Source organism: Nerophis ophidion, linkage group LG11, assembly GCF_033978795.1.
Source record: "Nerophis ophidion isolate RoL-2023_Sa linkage group LG11, RoL_Noph_v1.0, whole genome shotgun sequence".
Classification (NCBI taxonomy): Eukaryota; Metazoa; Chordata; class Actinopteri; order Syngnathiformes; family Syngnathidae; genus Nerophis; species Nerophis ophidion.
In genome coordinates this window covers 3472309-3497418 of record NC_084621.1, presented here as the reverse complement: position 1 = coordinate 3497418, position 25110 = coordinate 3472309, and the positions used below count along the sequence as shown (strand labels likewise).

General features: G+C 41.9%; 1 protein-coding gene across 4 annotated transcripts in view; it reads left to right on the top strand.

Annotated features, from left to right (window-relative positions):
- Positions 1-5448: 5448 nt before the first annotated feature.
- LOC133561559 (chloride channel protein 1-like) overlaps positions 5449-25110 on the top strand; it is a 115713-nt gene continuing 96051 nt past the window's right edge. For 3 of the 4 annotated variants that reach the window (XM_061914920.1, XM_061914918.1, XM_061914919.1), the window contains exon 1: positions 5449-5855. In XM_061914920.1, the coding sequence (XP_061770904.1) occupies positions 5805-5855 (51 nt within the window). In that variant the 5' untranslated portion in view covers positions 5449-5804. The remainder of the gene's footprint in view (positions 5856-25110) is intronic. The other variant, XM_061914922.1, reaches the window with a different exon arrangement.

Below are 25110 nucleotides of genomic sequence, written 5' to 3'. Positions count from 1 at the left end.
CCCTGCTTATTTTAGCAAGACAATGCCAAGCCACATTCAGCACGTGTTACAAAAGAGTGCGGGTACTTTCCTGGCCCGCCTGCAGTCCAGACCTGTCTCCCATCGAAAATGTGTGGCGCATTATGAAGCGTAAAATACGACATTGGAGACCCCGGACTGTTGAACGACTGAAGCTCTACATAAAACAAGAATGGCAAAGAATTCCACTTTCAAAGCTTCAACAATTAGTTTCCTCAGTTCCCAAACGTTTATTGAGTGTTGTTAAAAAGAAAAGGTGATGTAACACAGTGGTGAACATGCCCTTTCCCAACTACTTTTGCACATGTTGCAGCCATGAAATTCTTAGTTAATTATTATTTGCAAAAAACAAAATAAAGTTTATGAGTTTGAACATCAAATATCTTGTCTTCGTAGTGCATTCAATTGAATATGGGTTGAAAATGATTTGCAAATCATTGTATTCTGTTTATATTTACATCTAACACAGTTTTCCCAACTCATATGGAAACAGGGTTTGTAAAACATGTCCGACACCAAGGGTGTCAAACCTACAGCCCACGAACAAGTTTTATCCGGCCCATGAGATGAGTTTGCGAAGTATAAAAATTAACCTAAAATTTTTGAATGGAAGAAACAGCTGTTCTAAATGTGTCCACTGGATGTCGCAATAGAAATTCATTGTATCTTTGTAGACGATTGATTGATTGATTGATACTTTTATTAGTAGATTGCACAGTACAGTACATATTCCGTACAAATGACCACTAAATGGTAACACCTGAATACGTTTTTCAACTCGTTTAAGTCCACGTTAATCAGTTCATGATGTTACATACAAACAAAATAAACCACATGATGTCCGTACATCAGTCGAGGAAAATGATCTAACTACATAAATAACATACTATAATTTGATCTTGAAAATTACCACCAATGAGTTGACTGATGAAAATTTTAACATAATTTATTCTACCATGAATTGATTTACGTGGACCCCGACTTATACAAGTTGAAAAACTTATTCGGGCTTTACCTTTCAGTGGTCAATTGTACGGAATATGTACTGTACTGGGCTTCACGGTGGCAGAGGGGTTAGTGCGTCTGCCTCACAATACGAAGTTCCTGGAGTCCTGGGTTGAAATCCAGGCTCGGGATCTTTCTGTGTGGAGTTTGCATGTTCTCCCCGTGAATGCGTGGGTTCCCTCCGGGTACTCCGGCTTCCTCCCACCTCCAAAGACATGCACCTGGGGATAGGTTGATTGGCAACACTAAATTGGCCCTAGTGTGTGAATGTTGTCTGTCTATCTGTGTTGGCCCTGCGATGAGGTGGCGACTTGTCCAGGGTGTACCCCGCCTTCCGCCCGATTGTAGCTGAGATAGGCGCCAGTGCCCCCCCGCCACCCCAAAAGGGAATAAGCGGTAGAAAATGGATGTACAGTACTTTGCAATCTACTAATAAAAGTTTCAATCATCCATCCATCCATCCATCCATCCATTTCCTACCGCTTATTCCCTTTTTTGGGGTCGCGGGGGGCGCTGGCGCCTATCTCAGCTACAATCGGGCGGAAGGCGGGGTACACCCTGGACAAGTCGCCACCTCATCGCAGGGCCAACACAGATAGACAGACAACATTCACACACTAATCAATCAATCAGAAAATATAATAACAAAAAAAGTATATATACTAATAAGCGCAACAGGTAAGTGTAAAAAAAACCCCAACAACATTATGATTTGTAACGATCTGAAGTCGTCTATATTTTTAAGTTATCGTGCCGTGATTTTACCAGTCCGGTTCACTTGAAAGTAGATTTTTCTCCATGTGGCCCTCGATTTAAAATGAGTTTGACACCCCTGTCCTACACGTTCTATCTGATGCCAACAAGGTAAGGAGTATGAAGACACATCCATCCATCCATTTCCTACCGCTTACTCCCTTTGGGGTCGCTGGTGCCTATTTCAGCTACAATCGGGCGGAAGGCTCAAAAGGGAATTACGGGCAACTACTTCACTCCACAATAGCTCCACTCCTCATTTCTTTTTCCCATTAACATGGATGGAAAATGGCTAAATTATAGCTTTATGAATAAAAATGGATTGGCATTAAATAAACATGTGTAACATGTAATCCCATTGAGAAGGCATCACACGTGCGGGGGTCGCAGTGAGACATTTCTTGCTGGCTGACGGTGGAGCTGTGAGATTAGGCTGTTATGCACTGGCGTGTGGCCCGCAAAGCACGATGGTCTTAGGGCGGATCTGCATGTGTCTGACTTTGTTCTTGTCGTGATGGCGCGACACTTCTTGACAGGGGTCGGCAACCCAAAATGTTGAAAGAGTCTTATTGGACCAAATATACAAAAACGTAATCTGTCTGGAGCCACAAAAAATTAAAAGTCTTATATAAGTGTTACAAATAATGTGTCTATATTAGTTACAGTGGGGCAAAACAGTATTTAGTCAGCCAGCGATTGTGCAAGTTCTCCCACTTAAAATGATGACAGAGGTCTGTCATTTTCATCATAGGTACACTTCAACTGTGAGAGACAGAATGTGAAAAAAAAATCCAGGAATTCACATTGTAGGAATTTTAAAGAATTTATTTGTAAATGATGGTGGAAAATAAGTATTTGGTCAACCATTCAAAGGTTTTGGCTCAAAATCTCACCATACTTGGCCCCATTCATTCTTTCCTTAACACGGATCAATCGTCCTGTCCCCTTAGCAGAAAAACAGCCCCAAAGCATGATGTTTCCACCCCCATGCTTCACAGTAGGTATGGTGTTCTTGGGATGCAACTCTGTATTCTTCTTCCTCCAAACACGACCAGTTGAGTTTATACCAAAAAGTTCTATTTTGGTTTCATCTGACCACATGACGTTCTCCCAATCCTCTGCTGTATCATCCATGTATCATTTTGGATACATGGATTCATGTATACATGTATAGCTAATATAGACACTGACGTCATGTGTTGCCTTCATTATAACACTTATGTAAGACTTTTAAAGTAATTTTGATAGTAGGCTAAAATTGCTAATATAAACACATATGCCATGTGTTGCCTTCATTATAACACTTATGGAAGACTTTTAAAGTCATTTTGATAGTAGGCTAATATAGCTAATAAAGACACTTACGCCATGTGTTGCCTTCATTATAACACTTGCGTAAGACTTTTAAAGTCATTTTGATAGTAGGCTAAAATAGGCTTTTCATTTTTTGCGGCTCCAGACAAATTTTTGTTTTTTATTTTTAGTGTAATATGGTTCTTTCTGTCAGGCTTGTCCCTGACAGTTTATTTATGTTTTATTTCCTGCTTGTCTCCCTGAGCGCTGTTTCCCCTCAGCTGCGGCCGATTGGAACCTGGCCATACCTGGTGTCAATCAGCCAGTTAGCTATTTAGACCTGCTTTGCCCTCCAGTCTGGGCTGGAGTATTGTCGTTGTAGCTGTAAGCTGTATCCTGGTCCCTGATAGCTATTTGCAGTTTGCTTTCGCCAAGCTCCTAGTTTCTTGGTTTCCTGTTAGCTTTAACATGTGAGCTATTTCCGTTTTCCCTTTTTGCTGGTTCCGGTTCCGTGTTTACAGTTTGCCTGTTCCTGGTTCCTGGTTTGTGTTTTTTATTTTGGACATTGAATTATGTTTCCTGCACCTAGCCTGCTGTGCCTGGATCTTTGGGTTCGTCACCAACACTTTGTGACACTTTCAACATTTTGGGTTGCCGACCCCTAGTATAAGCGTTACATTTTCCATGTTGTTGTTTACAATCAACTCCTCAGTGCTATTAATGCTGACTGTGCTGTGAACTTGTTTTAAAAACAAACACGTTGTGAAAGAGTGCTACATTTGGTTTTCTACTTTCTCATGCACTCCATATCATTGTCAAAGTGAAATGCTGAGTTGGGTTACAACAAGATTAAAGACCTACTGAAAGCCACTACTAGCGACCACGCAGTCTGATAGTTTATATATCAATGATGAAATATTAACATTGCAACACATGCCAATATGGCCGCTTTAGTTTACTAAATTACAATTTCAAATTTCCCACGGACTTTCCTGTTGAAAACGTCGCGGAATGATGACGCGTGTTTGTGACGTTATTGGTTGAGCGGACATATTAGCCCAGCACCACTTACGGCTAAAAGTCGTCTCTTTTCATCGCATAATTACACAGTATTTTGGACATCTGTGTTGCTGAATGTTTTGCAATTTGTTCAATTAATAATGGAGACGTCAAAGAAGAATGCTGTTGGTGGAAAGCGGTGGATTGCAGCTGCCTTTAGCAACCAAAACACAGCCGGTGTTTCTTTGTTTGTTGTGAAGCTTTAGCGAACATGTTTCTCTACCACATGTCAACCAGCAAGTTTTTGGATGAGAAAATTGTGATATTAAGTCGGCTCTTACCCGAGACTTGTGCGGAGTTAGCGTCCTTCCTATTGCAGCAGCTGTCAAAAAGGCAGCTGTGATCTTGGCTCCTCCATCGGCTTTTTTCAGAGACACTGGCGGTCACCGCAGCCCTCCGACTTTCAGGCTTGACTTTATAATCTCATTAAAACACTATTAATCAATAAGCTGATAAGGGATTTTCCAGATTGATCCTAGTAAATCTGTCTAATAACATCTGAATCGCTCCCACTGCCGTCACCTTTTTTTTTTTTTTTCTAGTGCTTCACTCTAACTTTCCTCATCCACAAATCGTTAATCCTCGCTCAAATTAATGGGGAAATCGTCGCTTTCTCGGTCCGAATCGATCTTGCTGCTGGTGGCCATGATTGTAAACAATGTGAGGATGTGAGGAGCCCTACAACCCGTGACGTCACGCGCACATCGTCTGCTACTTCCGGTACAGGCAAGGCTTTTTTATCAGCGACCAAAAGTTGCGAACTTTATCGTCGATGTTCTCTACTAAATCCTTTCAGCAAAAATATGGCAATATCGCGAAATGATCAAGTATGACACATAGAATGGACCTGCTATAATAAGAAAATCTAATTTCAGTAGGCCTTTAAAGGGAGGTGTTGTTGCAGTATCCATATTGTACCGAGCAGCCAGGACAGAGTTGTGTGCGTGTGTGTGTGTGTGTGTGTGTTTGTGTGTGTGTGTGTGCGCGCGTGGTTGGCACTTTGTTGCATCGCAATACCTTTTGGCACTTTCGGGGGTGTGTGTGGGGCTGATTTACTGGCGCAGTATATGTGAGCGTTATGGGGAGCCGCATCATTGGCTGAAAAGGTGTGAGCTGTCACGGGGGTGTCGTGTGCATCCTCCTGCTCACGTTGCAGGGGGCAGCCCAATGGGGGGAAGGAGGGAGGCTGCTGGGGTGCTGTGCCCTTCCAACAAACACCCCGTCACCCCCTCTTTCGCCCCCACCCCGCCCCATCCAAACGAGCTCAGTCCATCCAGCAAACACCTCTAATAGCCGGCTGGCAGGGAGCAACAAGTGTGTGTGTGTGTGTGTGTGTGTGTGTGTGATTAGGTGTCTGCAGTTCTAATAAAGGAAAGTGTCCTTCGTTGCTTCATCAGATGGCTTTGCTCTGCTTTGTCCGCCTGTCAGGTCCCGCCCGGCTCGTCCCGGATGTCCCTCAGCTTCTGGACCACTTGGAGACCATGACAGCGTCCACAACCATCTTTTTGGAGTGTGTGTGTGTTTAAATGAGTGGTGAAAAAGTTTGTGGTTAGTTGCATGTTGTTTTAAGTGGGACTGTGTGTGTGTTTGTGTGTGTGTGTGTGTGTGGTGGTCCATGCCAGTGAAAATGCTGGGGTGTCCGGCGAGGTTATTTTTGGATCACTGACAGCGTGTCAATGGCTGCAGATGCGTCGCAAAGGAAGGCTCTGAGGTACCAACAGACCTTGGTAGGTCTTTCCCACATCTTCCTCTACCTTCTTGCTTATTCTCCATCTTCCACCCGTTCCACCTCTTCTTCCTCCTCAACCCTTTCCCGTGCCCTCCTGTCTCTTCCCCGGCGAGCCACCGGTTTTCTTGCAAACTTGTCCCCCGGCCACCTGTCTGCATGTCCCACTGTTTCATCCACGCCCACGTTGTGAGACACTTCCTGAGCATCGCCATCACTGTTTATCTCATGCCCCCACTTTGCAATGCAGATTGTGTCCTTAGCTAAAAGTCGCTGGGTCTTCTATCCGTGCGTCTCCTCAAGCTGCTGTCGTCGGTTATAAATACCAAATATGCAAGAAACCTGAGCAGACAGGTTAGGAGGCGCATGCGGAGGTGAAGTCGCAATATGCTCCACTTTTTACTTTTCTTTTTTTAAAAATGCTCATGTTATTTTTTGAGTAGTGCACGATTTAAGTTTCAAGTCGACCCAATTTAGAAATCCCAAAATGTTTAGAGGCTGTTTTCTAGTTTGGTGTAAGACGGGGGTCAGCAACCTGCGGCTCTTTAATGGCGCCCTTGTAGCTCCGTGGAGCTTTTTCAAAACTGTATGGAAATGGGGTGAAAAATATGTTTTTTTTGTTGTAATATGGTTTCTGTAGTAGGAAAAACACGACACAAACCTTCCTAATTTTTAGAAAGCATACTGTTTAATAGGTTTGTGTTTATTCTTCACTGATGCGAGTATTTGGAGAGTTTTTGTCCTACTAATTTCAGCGGCCCTTGAACTCACCATTGTGTGGACTGTGACTCAACAGTTTGTTTACATGTATAACTTTCTCCGACGCTGACACAGAAAGACGTGCTTTATGAAGTGAAGTGAATTATATTTATATAGCGCTTTTTCCTCAAGTAACTCAAAGCACTTTACATAGTGAAACCCAATATATAAGTTACAATTAAACCAGTGTGGGTGGCACTGGGAGCAGGTGGGTAAAGTGTCTTGCCCAGGGACACAACGGCAGTGGCTAGGATGGCGGAAGCGGGGATGGAACCTGCAACCCTCAAGTTGCTGGCACGGCCGCTCTACCAACCAAGCTATGCCACCCTTTCTTTGTCTCATTTTGTCCACCAAACATTTTATGCTGTGCGTGAATGCACAAATGTGAGCATTGTTGATGTTATTGACTCGTGTGGAGTGCTAATCCGGCATATTTGGTCACTGCATGACTGCAAGCTAATCCATGCTAACATGCTATTTAGGCTAGCTGTATGTAGATACTGCAACATTATGCCTAGTTTGTAAGTATATTGGAGCTCAGTTAATTATGTCCTCTTAGTTTATTTTCCATGTTTCGTGACACATTATCCGTATGAAATATTGGCTGCATTTCTGATAGTTGTGTGCCATGTTGTTCCAAACCACAGCAAACATTACCCAGCTTGCAAAGATTGTAATAAATCCCTTAGAAGAAGACAGCCTGCCGTTTCCTTTAACTTGGACTCACACATCTATACCTTTGGTCATTCTAGGAAAATCATTTCCAGGACTTATCTCACCCACTGAGAGGTTTTACTAATGTTTTCCAATGTTGTACAAATGTGTAGAATAAATATTATATTTCAACATATCTGTCAATGAAGATTTGCATCAGCCTGGGACACATAGTCATGCTGATAGTTAGCTAATATAGCTAATTAGCTACTTCGCTCATGTGTTGCCTTCATTATAACACTTATATAAGTCTTTAATTTTTTTGCGGCTCCAGACATATTACTTTCTGGTATTTACGTCCAATATGGCTCCTTCAACATTTTGGGTTGCCGACCCCTGGTGTGAGATCAGAGGTCAGGCAGGTTTTTGAGCACGAGAGGAACTAAGAGCCATACTAGTTTGCTTTTGTAGCAAAGACAACAGAACCTGTGTGGTAGGGAATGAATCAGTCTATTTCCTAGAGGATGGCATCACAGATTGTAAAGTGTTTGCATATTTGGATGACGATAGGGATTTTTTTAAAACAGTGTTTCTAAAACATAGGGTCGTCGGGGCCCATTGTTGGTCTGCGAGCGGTCTAGAACAGTGTTTTTTAACCATGAGGCACAAGCCCACCGTTGGGCCATCAATAAATATCTTATTCATAGCTGTGGTCCGTATGGGCGGCAGCTGTATTCAGTTGTAATACACTTTTCCACCACTTGTAGCAGTAATGACGATCACAAAAAAACATAAGAAGTCTGTAGCTAAAGCGATAGAGAAGTTTCTTAAGCGCAAAAATTATGACTAAAGCTGTACTTTCATTTGCACACTTTAGTGAGGTAACATATTCATTATTTATTCAGCTGATTTATTTTGGCACAACATAATTGTGCATAATTTATTTTTCCGTCATTTATTTATGAGTCCCTTCTTATGCAGTATATATGGTTGGTTTTTATTTTTCCAATCAGCCAGGCTTGAGCCTAAGGTTTGTGTGTTAAATAGTAATATTTGTGATTAACACATGGTTTCATATAATTTGACAAGATTGTAAACTTTAGATATAATATTGTTAATATTTGAGTGGCCAAAGGGCTCCTATGCAGTGGAGAAGTGGGGCCCCTAGGTCAAAAAGTGTTGACTACCCATGTTTTAAAGGAGCATATTGATAAATCATTTTAGTTATGGCTCCGTAAAGGATTCTAAAAATCTATCATTTTCCTGTACTAAACTCACAATATAGCAACTGAATTATGGATTTGAAACTTTTTGTGGTGGGAAAAATAATGTGACAAAATGTTGTAGAGTAGAAATAATCAGTGTTTAATGTAAAGTGTACCTTTTCTTACAAGTGTGCATCCATGCTCCAAAACATTCAAACATAGTATTGTAATTGATTGATCCATCCATCCATTTTCTACCGCTTGTCCCTTTTTTGGGGTTGTGGGGTCTCTGGAGCCTGTCTCTGCTGCATTTGGGCGGAAGGCGGAAGGGCCAATTTAGTGTTGCCATCCATTTTCTACCGCTTATTCCCTTTTGGGGTCGCGGGGGGGCGCTGGCGCCTATCTCAGCTACAATCGGGCGGAAGGCAGGGTACACCCTGGACAAGTCGCCACCTCATCGCAGAATTTAGTGTTGCCAATCAACCAATCCCCAGGTGCATGTCTTTGGATTGTAATTAATATTGACCCTTTTTTGCCTGCCTTCTCCTTCCAATGTGTTCATCTCATTCAAACCATTACACTTTCAAAATGTTCGATCTATTTTTCATGTCCGAACAATTCCTTTTTTTTTTGTAAAACACTAAAGCTGTTGCTGATTTATTGCTGTTATTTGCGGGGTCTCTGGAGCCTGTCTCAGCTGCATTTGGGCTGCAATTAGTGAATTTCGCAAAGTAGGAATCATTCATTATAAATCAAATATTTTCATAGCTAGAGCCTAAAAAAACAGTTTAAGACTTTTTAAAGACGTTTTTCAACATTATAAGAAACCCCTAGGCCAGGGATTCTCAAACTGTGATATGCATATTGCTAGTGGTACGTGAGCGCCATCTAATGGTAGGCAAAGGATCATTTAATTAAATATTCAAATACGCCGTTTCTGTTCAAACTGTGTGTAATGTTACTGTCCTCAAATATACTAAATATACTTTACTATTAAATAAAACTTCTGACTTGTTTTAAATGAATACTTTGGCCTACTACGCTACTGTAGTTTAATGTAGGTCATTATGGTGGTACTTGAAGAGCCACATGTTTTCTATGGTGGGACTTGTTGAAATAACACACTTTAGTCACCTTTATGCTCTTTAAAGGCCTACTGAAATGAGATGTTCTTATTTAAACGGGGATAGCAGGTCCATTCTATGTGTCATACTTCATCATTTTGCGATATTGCCATATTTTTGCTGAAAGGATTTAGTAGAGAACATCAACAATAAAGTTGGCAACTTTTGGTCGTTAATAAAAAAGCCTTGCAAAACAACACATATTACTGCTGTATACGTTCCTAATATATTTGATATACTGTACATAGCAAGGGCTTCACGGTGGCAGAGGGTCCTGCAGTCCTGGGTTCAAATCCAGGCTCGGGATCTTTCTGTGTGGAGTTTGCATGTTCTCCCCGTGACTGCGTGGGTTCCCTCCGGGTACTCCGGCTTCCTCCCACTTCCAAAGACATGCACCTGGGGATAGGTTGATTGGCAACACTAAATTGGCCCTAGTGTGTGAATGTTGTCTGTCTGTCTGTGTTGGCCCTGCGATGAGGTGGCGACTTGTCCAGGGTGTACCCCGCCTTCCGCCCGATTGTAGCTGAGATAGGCGCCAGCGCCCCCCGTGACCCCGAAAAGGGAATAAGCGGTAGAAAATGGATGGATGGATGGATGTTCTAGACATGAAATAACACTTTAGTCACCTTTATGCTCTTTAAAGGCCTACTGAAATGAGATGTTCTTATTTAAACGGGGATAGCAGGTCCATTCTATGTGTCATACTTGATCATTTTGCGATATTGCCATATTTTTGCTGAAAGGATTTAGTAGAGAACATCCACGATAAAGTTCGCAACTTTTGGTCGCTAATAAAAAAGCCTTGCAAAACAACACATATTACTGCTGTGTATACGTTCCTAATATATTTGATATACTGTACATAGCAAGGGCTTCACGGTGGCAGAGGGGTTAGTGCGTCTGCCTCACAATACGAAGGTCCTGGGTTCAAATCCAGGCTCGGGATCTTTCTGTATGGAGTTTGCATGTTCTCCCCGTGACTGCGTGGGTTCCCTCCGGGTACTCCGGCTTCCTCCCACTTCCAAAGACATGCACCTGGGGATAGATTGATTGGCAACACTAAATTGGCCCTAGTGTGTGAATGTTGTCTGTCTATCTGTGTTGGCCCTGCGATGTGGTGGCGACTTGTCCAGGGTGTACGCCGCCTTCCGCCCGATTGTAGCTGAGATAGGCGCCAGTGCCCCCCGCAACCCCAAAAGGAAATAAGCGGTAGGAAATGGATGGATGGATGTACATAGCAACACATTGTTGCATTATAATGCATCTAAATTTAAAAACAAACTATTTTTTTTCACTTTATTACTGAAACCCCAGGTGGTTCTTCTAGGTTCCCGTTCATACTTGAATATCCATCCATCCATTTTTTACCGCTTTTCACTTTTTGGTGTCACGGGGGGCACTGGCGCCTATCTCAGCTACAATCGGGCGGAAGGCGGGGTACACCCTGGACAAGTCGCCACCTCATCGCAGGGCCAACACAGATAGACAGACAACATTCACACACTAGGGCCAATTTAGTGTTGCCAATCAACCTATCCCCAGGTGCATGTCTTTGGAAGTGGGAGGAAGCCGGAGTACCCGGAGGGAACCCACACATTCACGGGGAGAACATGCAAACTCCACACAGAAAGATCCCGAGCCTGGATTTGAACCCAGGACTGCAGGACCTTCGTATTGTGAGGCAGACGCACTAACCCCTCTGCCACCGTGAAGCCCCAGTACTAATCATCAAAATTTAAAGAAATAAACATCCATCCATCCATTTTCTACCGCTTATTCCCTTTCAGGGTCGCGGGGGGCGCTGGCGCCTATCTCAGCTACAATCGGGCGGAAGGCGGGGTACACCCTGAACAAGTCGCCACCTCATCACAGGGCCAACACAGATAGACAGACAACATTCACACACTAGGGCCAATTTAGTGTTGCCAATCAACCTATCCCCAGGTGCATGTCTTTGGAGGTGGGAGGAAGCCGGAGTACCCGGAGGGAACCCACGCATTCACGGGGAGAACATGCAAACTCCACACAGAAAGATCCCGAGCAACGGGATTGAACCCAGGACTGCTCGGGACCTTCGTTTTGTGAGGCAGAGGCACTAGCCCAGGGGTCACCAACGCAATACCCGCGGGCACCAGGTCGCCCGTAAGGACCAGATGAGTCGCCCGCTGGCCTGTTCTAAAAATAGCTAAAATAGCAGCACTTACCAGTGAGCTGCCTCTATTTTTTAAATTGTATTTATTTACTAGCAGGCTGGTCTCGCTTTGCTAGACATTTTTAATTCGAAGAGAGACAAAAACTCAAATAGAATTTAAAAAATCCCAAAAAATATTTTAAAGACTTGGTCTTCACTTGTTTGAATACATTCATTTATTTTTTTACTTTGCTTCTTATAACTTTCAGAAAGACAATTTTAGAGAAAAAATACAACCTTAAAAATTATTTTAGGATTTTGAAACACATATACCTTTTTAACTTTTAAATTCCTTCCTCTTCTTTCCTCACAATTTAAATAAATGTTCAAGTAAATTAATTTTTTTTACTGTAAAGAATAATAAATACATTTTTATTTAATTCTTTATTTTAGCTTCTGTTTTTTTGATGAAGAATATTTGTGAAATATTTCCTCAAACGTATTATGATTAAAATTGAAAAAAAATTATTCTAGCAAATCTAGAAAATCTTTAGAATCAAATTTAAATCTCATTTCAAAGTCTTTTGAATTTCTTTTAGAATTTTTGTTCTGGAAAATCTAGAAGAAATAATGATTTGTCTTTGTTAGAAATATAGCTTGGTCCAATTTGTTATATATTCTAACAAAGTGCAGATTGGATTTTAACCTATTTAAAACATGTCATCAAAATTCTAAAATTAGTTTTCGTCAGGAAAAATTACTAATGATGTTCCATAAATTATTTTTTTTATTTTTTTCAAAAAGATTCAAATTAGCTAGTTTTTCTCTTCTTTTTTTCGGTTGAATTTTGAATTTTAAAGAATCGAAATTGAAGATAAACTATGTTTCAAAATTTAATTTTAATTTTTTTCCTGTTTTCTCCTCTTTTAAACCGTTCAATTAAGTGTTTTTTTCATCATTTATTCTCTACAAAAAACCCTCCGTAAAAGGAGCAAAAATGTATGACGGAATGACGGACAGAAATACCCATTTTTTTGTATATGTATATATAGATTTATTTATTAAAGGTAAATTGAGCAAATTGGCTATTTCTGGCAATTTATTTAAGTGTGTATCAAACTGGTAGCCCTTCGCATTAATCAGTACCCAAGAAGTAGCTCTTGGTTTCAAAAAGGTTGGTGACCCCTGAACTAACCCCTCTACCACCGTGCTGTCCATACCTAGAAACATGTGCTATTTACCCGGATAATATTCACAACCCTTCACTTTTCCCCATTTTGTTTCATTACGGTCTTATTCCAAAATGGAATAAATGTATTTTTGTCCTCAAAATTCTGCGCGCAATACCTCGTAATAAAAATGTGCAAATTTATAAAAAATACATAAAAGTACATTAGCATTCACAGCTTTTGCTCAATACTTTGTTGATTGACCACAGTTACAGGCTCAAGTCTTTTTGAATACGACACCACAAGTTTGGCACACCTATCTTTGGACAGTTTCACCCATTCCTCTTTGCAGCACCTCTCAAGATCCATCACGCTGGATGGGAAGCGTCAGTGCGCACACATTTCCAGATCTTTCCAGAAAAGTTCAATCAGATTGAAGTCTGGGTTCTGGTTGGGCCACTCAAGGTTTTGCCTTTTGATATGTTTTTCATCATGTTTGTTTTTGGACTCTGCCGATCCTTGTTTGAGCACTTCCTTGTTTGTTTGTGCTTCTCCTCACGGGCTCCTGTCACACACATGTTTCTGATTATTATTTGTGTATTTAAGCCCACCTGATTCCTTAGTTCTTCCTCGGTCCATTGTTTGCTTCACGCAACAAGTCACGTTATGTAGTCTGTTCTATGTCTTTCCAAGTGCTAAGTTCCGCCTTAGCTTCGCGTGCGGTCGGCACGTTATATTTTTGTATTTTTGTGTCAGTGTTCTTTTGTTTTATTATATTATCAATCAATGCATCAATCAATGTTTATTTATATAGCCCCAAATCACAAATGTCTCAAAGGACTGCACAAATCATTACGACTACAACATCCTCGGAAGAACCCACAAAAGGGCAAGGAAAACTCACACCCAGTGGGCAGGGAGAATTCACATCCAGTGGGACGCCAGTGACAATGCTGACTATGAGAAACCTTGGAGAGGACCTCAGATGTGGGCAACCCCCCCCTCTAGGGGACCGAAAGCAATGGATGTCGAGCGGGTCTAACATGATACTGTGAAAGTTCAATCCATAGTGGCTCCAAGACAGCAGCGAGAGTCCCGTCCACAGGAAACCATCTCAAGCGGATCAGCAGCGTAGAGATGTCCCCAACCGATACAGGCGAGCGGTCCATCCTGGGTCCCGACGAGCGGTCCATCCTGGGTCTCGACTCTGGACAGTCAGTACTTCATCCATGGTCATCGGACCGGACCCCCTCCACAAGGGAGGGGGGGACATAGGAGAAAGAAAAGAAGCGGCAGATCAACTGGTCTAAAAAGGAGGTCTATTTAAAGGCTAGAGTATACAAATGAGTTTTAAGATGAGACTTAAATGCTTCTACTGAGGTAGCATCTCGAACTGTTACCGGGAGGGCATTCCAGAGTACTGGAGCCCGAACGGAAAACGCTCTATAGCCCGCAGACTTTTTTTGAGCTCTAGGAATCACTAATAAGCCGGAGTCTTTTGAACGCAGATTTCTTGCCGGGACATATGGTACAATACAATCGGCAAGATAGGATGGAGCTAGACCGTGTAGTATTTTATACGTAAGTAGTAAAACCTTAAAGTCACATCTTAAGTGCACAGGAAGCCAGTGCAGGTGAGCCAGTACAGGTATATATGTATGTATATATGTATATAAAGGTATATACAGTACAGGCGTAATATGATCAAACTTTCTTGTTCTTGTCAAAAGTCTAGCAGCCGCATTTTGTACCAACTGTAATCTTTTAATGCTAGACATGGGGAGACCGGAAAATAATACGTTACAGTAATCGAGACGAGACGTATTAAAAACAAGTCTTACCTGCAATCTTGCTGACTGGTCGTTGTGCATCCACGAAGTAGTCAACAAGTGCGCCAAACGCGTGACAGGTAGACTCCAATTAAGCAGGAACATCGCAAGGATGATCAGTTGAAACGAGATGCACTTTATCTCACGTTTGTGCTTGAGTTTGTGTTATTCGGAACATGCAAGCATACAACATGATACATCACAATTTCCAGGTTCTCTATTCAACATGTTCAAAAAGGAATAAGAAGAAGCAGAGCTTATTTAGTCCTACCTCTTTTCCTTTACATAGCAATTGCAACAACTTTTGTTCACTTCCTCTTCTCTATTTATTCACAATCTACTCCATAACTAATAACAATAAAAATAAATAAATAATAATTAGTGAAGTAAGTTGTATTTCAAATGTTGAGATGAATAAGATTATCTACAAAATGAAAGGATGCATGAAATACATTCAGAATGTTCATCATGGTTCTTCTTCTTTGTACTTTGTCAACACTTTAGTTTGAAGAGTTTCTTGAAGTGGATCATTTTAGTACATTGTTTGATTTATTTGCTTAATCCATTCCATAATTTAATTCCACATACTGATATACTGAAGGTTTTAAGTGTTGTACGTGCATACAAATGTTTTAAATTACATTTTTCTCTAAGATTATATTTCTCCTATCTTTCATGGCAAAGGCTGTGAATACTTATCTACATGTGAGTTCTCTGTTTTTTTTTTCATTTTTAATAAATTTGCAAACATTTCTAAAAAACAAATAAACAAAAAAAAAAAGTTCTCCTTTTTATGGGTAGAATTTTGAGGAGGGCTTCACGGTGGCAGAGGGGTTAGTGCGTCTGCCTCACAATACGAAGGTCCTGCAGTCCTGGGTTCAAATCCAGGCTCGGGATCTTTCTGTGTGGAGTTTGCATGTTCTCCCCGTGACTGCGTGGGTTTCCTCCGGGTACTCCGGCTTCCTCCCACCTCCAAAGACATGCACCTGGGGATAGGTTGATTGGCAACACTAAATTGGCCGTAGTGTGTGAATGTTGTCTGTCTATCTGTGTTGGCCCTGTGATGACGTGGCGACTTGTCCAGGGTGTACGCCGCCTTCCGCCCGATTGTAGCTGAGTTAGGCACCAGCGCCCCCTGCAATCCCAAAGGGAATAAGCGGTAGAAAATGGATGGATGGAATTTTGAGGACAAAAATGTATTTATTCCATTTTTGGAATATGACTGTAACATAAAAGGTGTAGGGCTGTGAATACTTTCTGGATGCTATTTGTGTAGGAAACGTACAACTGCTTTTATGTTTTAATACATCATAAAACAATTTACAGTATTCTTTAACACTAACAGCTTTAAAACATATAATCTATTTTCATGACCAGGTAATGCATTTTTGGCATCCTCTATGCCAGGGGTCGGGAACCTTTTTGGCTGAGAGAGCCATGAAAGCAAAATATTTCAAAATGTATTTCCGTGAGAGCTATATCATATTTTTTAACACTGAATACAACTAAATGCGTGCATTTTTAAGTAAGATCAACATTTTTAGAGTATAATAAGTCTCTTATTATTTTTAATAACATTGTTATTCTGAAGCTAACCAATAATGTTGATCATGTTTTTGTTTGACCATGTGCTGTTTGTCCTTTGGACTCTTTAAGTTCCTGTTTTTTTCCACTCCCTTGTCTGGTTTCCTTGGTTACTCATTTTGTCCACCTGTCTCTGGCAGTATTTAAGCTTGTCTTTGCCAGTCAGTCGCCCTGTGCTGACTTGTTTCATGCCTTGCCATAGTTCCGTGCTTCATGCCATGCCAAGTAAGTTTTGTTTGGTTTATGTTCATAGTCTGTTTATGCGTTAGCTTTGTTCTTTAGCCCAAGTTGTGCCTCAACTGTGAGCGATTTTTGTTTGTACATTTTTTTAGTTTAAATTAAATCATGTTTTTACCTAAATGCCATGTCCCGAGTAGTCCATCTGCCTTCCTGGGGGAACGACCCTGCAGCAAGCTGCGACCCCCCCCCCCCATCGTGACATACAATACTTCTTACCATTAATGCGACTTCTTGAACAGGTGCGGTAGAAAACGGATGGATGGATTTAAATGCATGAGAATGTTTTATATTTTGCACGTTACTTTTAGCATTGTGATTACCAGCGAAATTATGCATAATTATCGTGTTAAGCAATGTCAGCTAAGATTTATCTGAGAGCCAGATGCAGTCATCAAAAGAGCCACATCTGGCTCTAGAGTCATAGGTTCCCTACCCCTGTTCTATGCCAAAGTCAAGGCCCACGGGCCAGATCCAGCCTGCGACTGAATGATCTATGGCCCCCGGGATGATATTTGATTAGAATTAAAACCGGCCCGCAGGCCACAGCCGCATGCTGCTGTTTTGCACGCACCATTACTCCATTCCCCACAATGCAATGGTAGCCCGCTAAACTCACTGCGGCTTCATTATTCATTAGCGTTCAGGGCAGATGTTAACTTTCAGCAACCAATTTTTTCCTCAGAGTTTTCAATTTAGTCAAGTTTTTTGCTAAGATAATTATTTGTAGTATGTACATTTTCAGAAAGTACAAACCCTGTTTCCATATGAGTTGGGAAATTGTGTTAGATGTAAATATAAACAGAATACAATGATTTGCAAATAATTTTCAAGCCATATTCAGTTGAATATGCTACAAAGACAACATATTTGATGTTCAAACTGATAAAATTTTTATTTTTTGCAAATAATCATTAACTTTAGAATTTGATGCCAGCAACACGTGACAAAGAATTTGGGAAAGATGGCAATAAATACTGATAAAGTTGAGGAATGCTCATCAAACACTTATTTGGAACATCCCACAGGAGTGCAGGCTAATTGGGAACAGGTGGGTGCCATGATTGGGTATAAAAGCAGCTTCCCAAAAAATGCTCAGTCTTTCACAAGAAAGGATGGGGCGAGGTACACCCCTTTGTCCACAACTGCATGAGCAAATAGTCAAACTTTTTAAGAACGTTTCTCAAAGTGCAATTGCAAGAAATTTAGGGATTTCAACATCTACGGTCCAAATTATCATCAAAATGTTCATAGTATCTAGAGAAATCACTCCACGTAAGCAGCATGGCCAGAAACCAACATTGAATGACCGTGACATTCGATCCCTCAGACGGCACTATATCAAAACCAACATCAATCTCTAAAGGATATCACCACATGGGCTTAGGAACACTTCAGAAAACCACTGTCAGTAAATACAGTTTGTGCAAGTTAAAGCTCTACTATGCAAAGCGAAAGCCGTTTATCAACAACATCCAGAGTTTCCGCCGGCTTCTCTAGGCCCGAGATCTTCTAAGATGGACTGATGCAAAGTGGAAATGTGTTCTGTGGTCTGACGAGTCCACATTTCAAATTGTTTTTGAAAATATTCTACATTTTTTCATCCGGACCAAAGGGGAAGCGAACCATCCAGACTGTTATCGACGCAAAGTTGAAAAGCCAGCAATCTGTGATGGTATGGGGGTGTATTAGTTAGTGCCCAAGGCATGGGTAACTTACACATCTGTGAAGGCACCATTAATGCTGAAAGGTCCATACAGGTTTTGGAACAACATATGCTGCCATCTAAGCGCCGTCTTTTTCATGAACGCCCCTGCTTTTTTCAGCAAGACAATGCCAAGCCATGTTCAGCATGTGTTACAACAGCGTGGCTTCGTAAAAAAGAGTGTGGGTACTTTCCTGGTCCGCCTGCAGTCCAGACCTGTCTCCCATCGAAAATGTGTGGCGCATTATAAAGCGTAAAATACGACAACAAAACCCCAGACTGTTGAACGACTGAAGCTCTACATAAAACAAGAATGGGAAACAATTCCACTTTCAAAGCTTCAACAATTAGTTTCCTCAGTTCCCAAACGTTTATTGAGTGTTGTTTAAAGAAAAGGCGACGTAACACAGTGGTGAACATGCCCTTTCCCAACTACTTTGGCACCTGTTGCAGCCATGAAATTTTAAGTTAATTATTATTTGCAAAAAAAAAAAAGTTTATGAGTTTGAACATCAAATATGTTGTCTTTGTAGCATATTCAACTGAATATGGGTTGAAAAGGATTCGCAAATCATTGTATTCTGTTTATATTTACATCTAACACAATTTCCCAACTCATATGGAAATGGAGTTTGTACTTGCTCAATTTTTGGCCAAAGTGAGACGAAGTAAAGAATATGAAGTTGTCGATATTTTTACGTTATTATGCCACGGTTTTACCAGTCCCCTGCTCTGTTTTTGAGCATCTTACCGCAGGAGAAATGACAAACTACTACAAAATGGAACCAGCTTTCTGTGTGATGGTGCTGTCAAGTTGTGTGAAGTCACAAGCTGCAGAGCCCTGCTTGACCCCTGACCTCCACAGGGACAAAGCTGGCAGCTTTTTATCCATCATACAAAAACGAGGGTTGTTCAAGGTGGCGACGAGGCTGTCATCAGCGGCGAAATGGATCTCGTAAGTCTCAAATGTTACATGCTAGCGAAGGGATAATGTTCACCTGCCAGCACGACTGCCATGCAGGCGATTAAGCCATTAAAAGTCCACGTGATACGCCCGTGACCTCGGGAGCGAGGGAGGAGTCGCAAATAAACGAAACGCTGCGCCATCAGCAGCTCGACCACGTCAAATAACTCGTCATTGTTTTGGGCGAAAGGTTAGCACGATGCGTCTCTCAGCGCCGAGGGCCTCCTGGGAGGCAGCAGCGCTTGTCAGGGAGACAAACAAGAGAGAGAGAGAGGTGTGGAGAAGTGTGTCAGTGGACATTGGGTCACACGGCTGCTAAATTTACCCCACGAGTAAGGTTTCACCTCAGGGGAGGAGGGGCCCGCATGGATGGCGAGAGGGGGCACAGGGGAGCGCTTTGGCCCGGAAGAGAGAGAGAGACAGGAAGGTGAAAAGCAAAAAAAATAAAAATAATTTCATGATCTGACACATAACCTTCAAGCAGGTGTTGGCAGCCTTTAATGGGGTTCCTCCTTGGGGCTCCCTTTAAAGATTTTTTGAAAAAAGTTCCACAAAATCCAACTGTCGGACAGGCCCTAAATGTGTCCCTTTAGGGATTGGATGGATTGCAGGTGTGTGTGTGTGTGTGTGTGTGTGCTTGTATTGTTACCGTTCTTGAGACTTAACAAGTAAAATTACCTTCCATATGAGGACCGGTGAACATGTTAGCACCGAAATCATTGTCCCAATACGGAAAACAATTGCATCAGATAGAGATTGTCTCATTTGCACCCCTGGTGGTGAAATCTATTGCAATTAGGGTGGTCCCAAAAAGGAGGGATTTTTCAAAGTGACTGTCTGTTTTAAAAATGCTCCTCCTCTGGTCAACATATGAAATAACAAGTGTGTGGAAAAATCTGAAGTGCTCCCCCTCTGGCCAACATATGGTATATATCAGTGGTCCCCAACCACCGGGCCGCACAAAAAATAAAAAACATTTAAATGATTAAATCAACATAAAAAACACAATATATACATTATGTAGGTGTGGGAAAAATCACAAGACTACTTCATCTCTACAGAACTGTTTCATGAAGGGTTCCCTCAATCATCAGGAGATTTTTTTTTTTTTTGTGATTTTTCCCACACCTACATATTGCGCTCTACCACGGTATCGAGCACTATTCTCTGGATAATCCAATCAAGACAATATATACATTATATATCCATCCATCCATCTTCTTCCGCTTATCCGAGGTCGGGTCGCGGGGGCAACAACTTAAGCAGGGAAACCCAGACTTCCCTCTCCCCAGCCACTTCGTCCAGCTCTTCCCGGGGGATCCCGAGGCGTTCCCAGGCCAGCCGGGAGACATAGTCTTCCCAACGTGTCCTGGGTCTTCCCCGTGGCCTCCTACCGGTTGGACATGCCCTGTACACCTCCCTAGGGAGGCGTTCGGGTGGCATCCTGACCAGATGCCCGAACCACCTCATCTGGCTCCTCTCAATGTGAAGGAGCAGCGGCTTTACTTTGAGTTCCTCCCGGATGGCAGAGCTTCTCACCCTATCTCTAAGGGAGAGACCCGCCACACGGCGGAGGAAACTCATTTGGGCCGCTTGTACCCGTGATCTTATCCTTTCGGTCATGACCCAAAGCTCATGACCATAGGTGAGGATGGGAACGTAGATCGACCGGTAAATTGAGAGCTTTGCCTTCCGGCTCAGCTCCTTCTTCACCACAACGGATCGGTACAACGGATCGGTACAACGTCCGCATTACTGAAGACACCGCACCGATCCGCCTGTCGATCTCACGATCCACTCTTCCCTCACTCGTGAACAAGACTCCTAGGTACTTGAACTCCTCCACTTGGGGCAGGGTCTCCTCCCCAACCCGGAGATGGCATTCCACCCTTTTCCGGGCGAGAACCATGGACTCGGACTTGGAGGTGCTGATTCTCATTCCAGTCGCTTCACACTCGGCTGCAAACCGATCCAGTGAGAGCTGAAGATCCCGGTCAGATGAAGCCATCAGGACCACATCATCTGCAAAAAGCAGAGACCTAATCCTGCGGTCACCAAACCGGAACCCCTCAACGCCTTGACTGCGCCTAGAAATTCTGTCCATAAAAGTTATGAACAGAATCGGTGACAAAGGACAGCCTTGGCAGAGTCCAACCCTCACTGGAAATGTGTCCGACTTACTGGGGACCACTGTTTTATATATATATATATATATATATATATATATATATAAGTGTGTGTAAGGAATTGAAATACTCCCCCTTTGGCCAAAATTAATTACAAAAAATTGATTGTTGGCAGTTGACTGTGTCGGTTTTAAAAGTGCTCCCCCTTTGGTCAACATATGAAATAACACACGTGTGTGTAAAAAATGTATTCTGCTTAGGGCCCCAATTTTACATAGAGTGGCCCTGTATAACGTGCTTTGAAGTCATAAATAAAGCAGATTTTGTGTATTAATATTTAGTTAAAAAAAAACGTTTGGGATAGGATACACTTTCTTCGTCCCACAACTTGCAGTTGCAGTGCAGATACAAAAAGTCCCCAAAATAAGGTGTAACCTATGGAAACACGTTGGACACTTTAAAGAACACAAAAGACATAAAATACATTAAAAGTCAACAGAGTCGATGCAATCGCCGAGTGGTTAGAGTGTCCGCCCTGAGATTGGTAGGTTGTGAGTTCAATCCCCGGCCGAGTCATACCAAAGACTATAAAAATGGGACCCAATACCTCCCTGCTTGGCACTCAGCATCAAGGGTTAGAATTGGGTGCTTAAATCACCCAAATGATTCCCGGGCGTGACCACGTGACCCAGTGCTGCTCACTGCTTCCCTCACCCCCCAAGGGGGTGATCAAGGGTGATGGGTCAAATCCAGAGAATAATTTCGCCACACCTCGTGTGTGTGTGACAATCATTGGCACTTTAACTTTAACTTTAACCTGCCACTGTCAGCGGCGCCATTTCTACATACAGCTACAAAATGAAAACAAATGAAAAATTAGCAAAGTAATACATATTGCGCACGGAACAGACCCTACAAAGCAACCGCCTACAAATGAGCAAGAATCAGTCCAGGGAGACCGTAGTTTTCGATGCATGCTCTTTAAGCCAGGGCTCCATGAAACTCGTCCATGCTGATAATCAACGCGAGTCTCTTTTTCCACATCTTCCACGTTCTCTTTAGTCTTTTTGAACTCCAGTGTGGCAGAGAGCCACAATCTGGTCTCCGGTACAAACATGTCCCTAGCCCAAAGGCAGATCCAAACGTCCACAAACAATAATATTTGTTCAATTATTAGATAATATTAATGTTTAAAAGATTTGCACGTGTAGTGTCAGGTTCAAACACTGATGACATCTATTAAACAAGACAAAAGGCAAAGAATCAAACAGAGACAGAATTAAATTTGGACTCGGATCCGAGGAGAGACATGGCCACTGTACACTCTTCGTACAGTCTGCACCAAGCTCCGACGAAAAAGGTTTACGTGTCCTCTTTTATTTAGATATTCAATGTTTATGCAACAACATAAATGGGGAGTATGTAAACAGTCATTGTTTTTGGTCATATTGAAGACAAAAAAAGAAGATGCCTCGGGCTTGGGCTTGTCCTGGATTCAGCTTCTGCAGGTGTTGTAGGACAATAGATAACCCCTCCCGTCGCATTCCAACGTACACAACGGAATCTTCCAAGTCTTTGCTTGGTCGAACAAGGTCAGCTCTCATCTGTTCAATGGAGACTCAGAAAGTTGTTTGATAATTTACACACCATTTTTATAACATTTAGCATTTAAAACAAATTCATTAAGTAAAAAACACATACTATTTCCAGGCTCTATTGGCTCATATAAAATGATGTGACCCCTGGGACTTGAGTTTGACACCTGTGACATTTAGCTTTTCAAAATCAATATGGACCTAATTAGGTGTCATGACGAGGACTTTGGCGTGATTTTTTTTCCGTGGTGCAAAGCGACTGGATCGGAAACGGCGTGAAGGTAAAAACATGATTTTAATCTTAACTAAAAAAAAAAGGAACAAACAAAAGGCTCTCTCAGCAGAGGTTCAAAACTTGGCTAAAAAAACAAAACTACCACCAAGGCAAAACTATTGACATAAAACAAAACTTGCAAACTATGGCATGGATAAAGAAAACTTACTTGGAGCGAGAAAAGAGCATGAATGTGAGCAGCATGGATCATCAGCATGAATAACAAGGGTGGGTAGAGGGTGATGACGCCAGGCTGACTGCCTGGCAACTACAGGCTTAAATAGAGGTGACGTGATTAACAACAGGTGCGCGAGTCCAAATGAATCAGGTGTGTGACATGAGGACAGGTGAAAACTAGTGGGTTGTCATGGAAACAAAGCAGGGAGTGAAACAACCAAACATAACATAGCCAAACTAAACATGATCACCAAGACATGACATTAGGCACACTTAACTTGACATGTGAACTTGCATAATTGATCATCTCGGGTGGCGTCACGTTTCAAAATCCGCAAGGCTCTTGCTCTAACATGATTGAAGAAAGTTTGAAGATTATCAGTAAGAAAATAGCATATAACAAAAAAAAACATGCAATGGTGAACTTTGCTCTCTGACACCATTGTAGCAGGTGTAGTTCACAATCAATAGGGTTCTTAATCCGACATGAAAGTTGAAGATGTGTTCAACATACTGATTGAGGTGACCATGATCGTAGACGGCGTGAAGGTAAAAACATGATTTTAATCTTAACTAAAAAAAAACAACAAACAAATGCGCTCTATTTAGAGGATCAAAACTTGGCTAAGAAAACAAAACTACCACCAAGGCAAAACTATGGACATAAAACAAAACTTGCAAACTATGGCATGGGTAAAGAAAACTTACTTGGAGCAAGAAAAGAGCATGAATGTGAGCAGCATGGATCATCAGCATGAATAACAAGGGTGGGTAGAGGGTGAGGTCGCCAGGCTGACTGCCTGGCAACTACAGGCTTAAATAGAGGTGACGTGATTAACAACGGGTGCGCGAGTCCAAATGAATCAGGTGTGTGACATGAGGACAGGTGAAAACTAGTGGGTTGTCATGGAAACAAAGCAGGGAGTGAAAAAACCAAACATAACATAGCCAAACTAAACATGATCACCAAGACATGAAGTTAGGCACACTTAACTTGACATGTGAACTTGCCTAATTGATCATCTCGGGTGGCGTCACCTTTCAAAATCCGCAAGGCTCTTGCTGTAACATGATTGAAGAAAGTTTGAAGATTATCAGTAAGAAAATAGCATATAACAAAAAAAAACATGCAATGGTGAACTTTGCTCTCTGACACCATTGTAGCAGGTGTAGTTCACAATCAATAGGGTTCTTAATCCGACATGAAAGTTGAAGAAGTGTTCAACATGCTGATCGAGGTGACCATGATCGTAGACGGCGTGAAGGTAAAAACATGATTTTAATCTTAACTAAAAAAAAACAACAAACAAATGCGCTCTATTTAGAGGATCAAAACTTGGCTAAGAAAACAAAACTACCACAAAGGCAAAACTATGGACATAAAACAAAACTTGCAAACTATGGCATGAATAAAGAAAACTTACTTGGAGCGAGAAAAGAGCATGAATGTGAGCAGCATGGATCATCAGCATGAATAACAAGGGTGGGTAGAGGGTGATGACGCCAGGCTGACTGCCTGGCAACTACAGGCTTAAATAGAGGTGACGTGATTAACAACAGGTGCGCGAGTCCAAATGAATCAGGTGTGTGACATGAGGACAGGTGAAAACTAGTGGGTTGTCATGGAAACAAAGCAGGGAGTGAAACAACCAAACAGAACATAGCCAAACTAAACATGATCACCAAGACATGAAATTAGGCACACTTAACTTGACATGTGAAC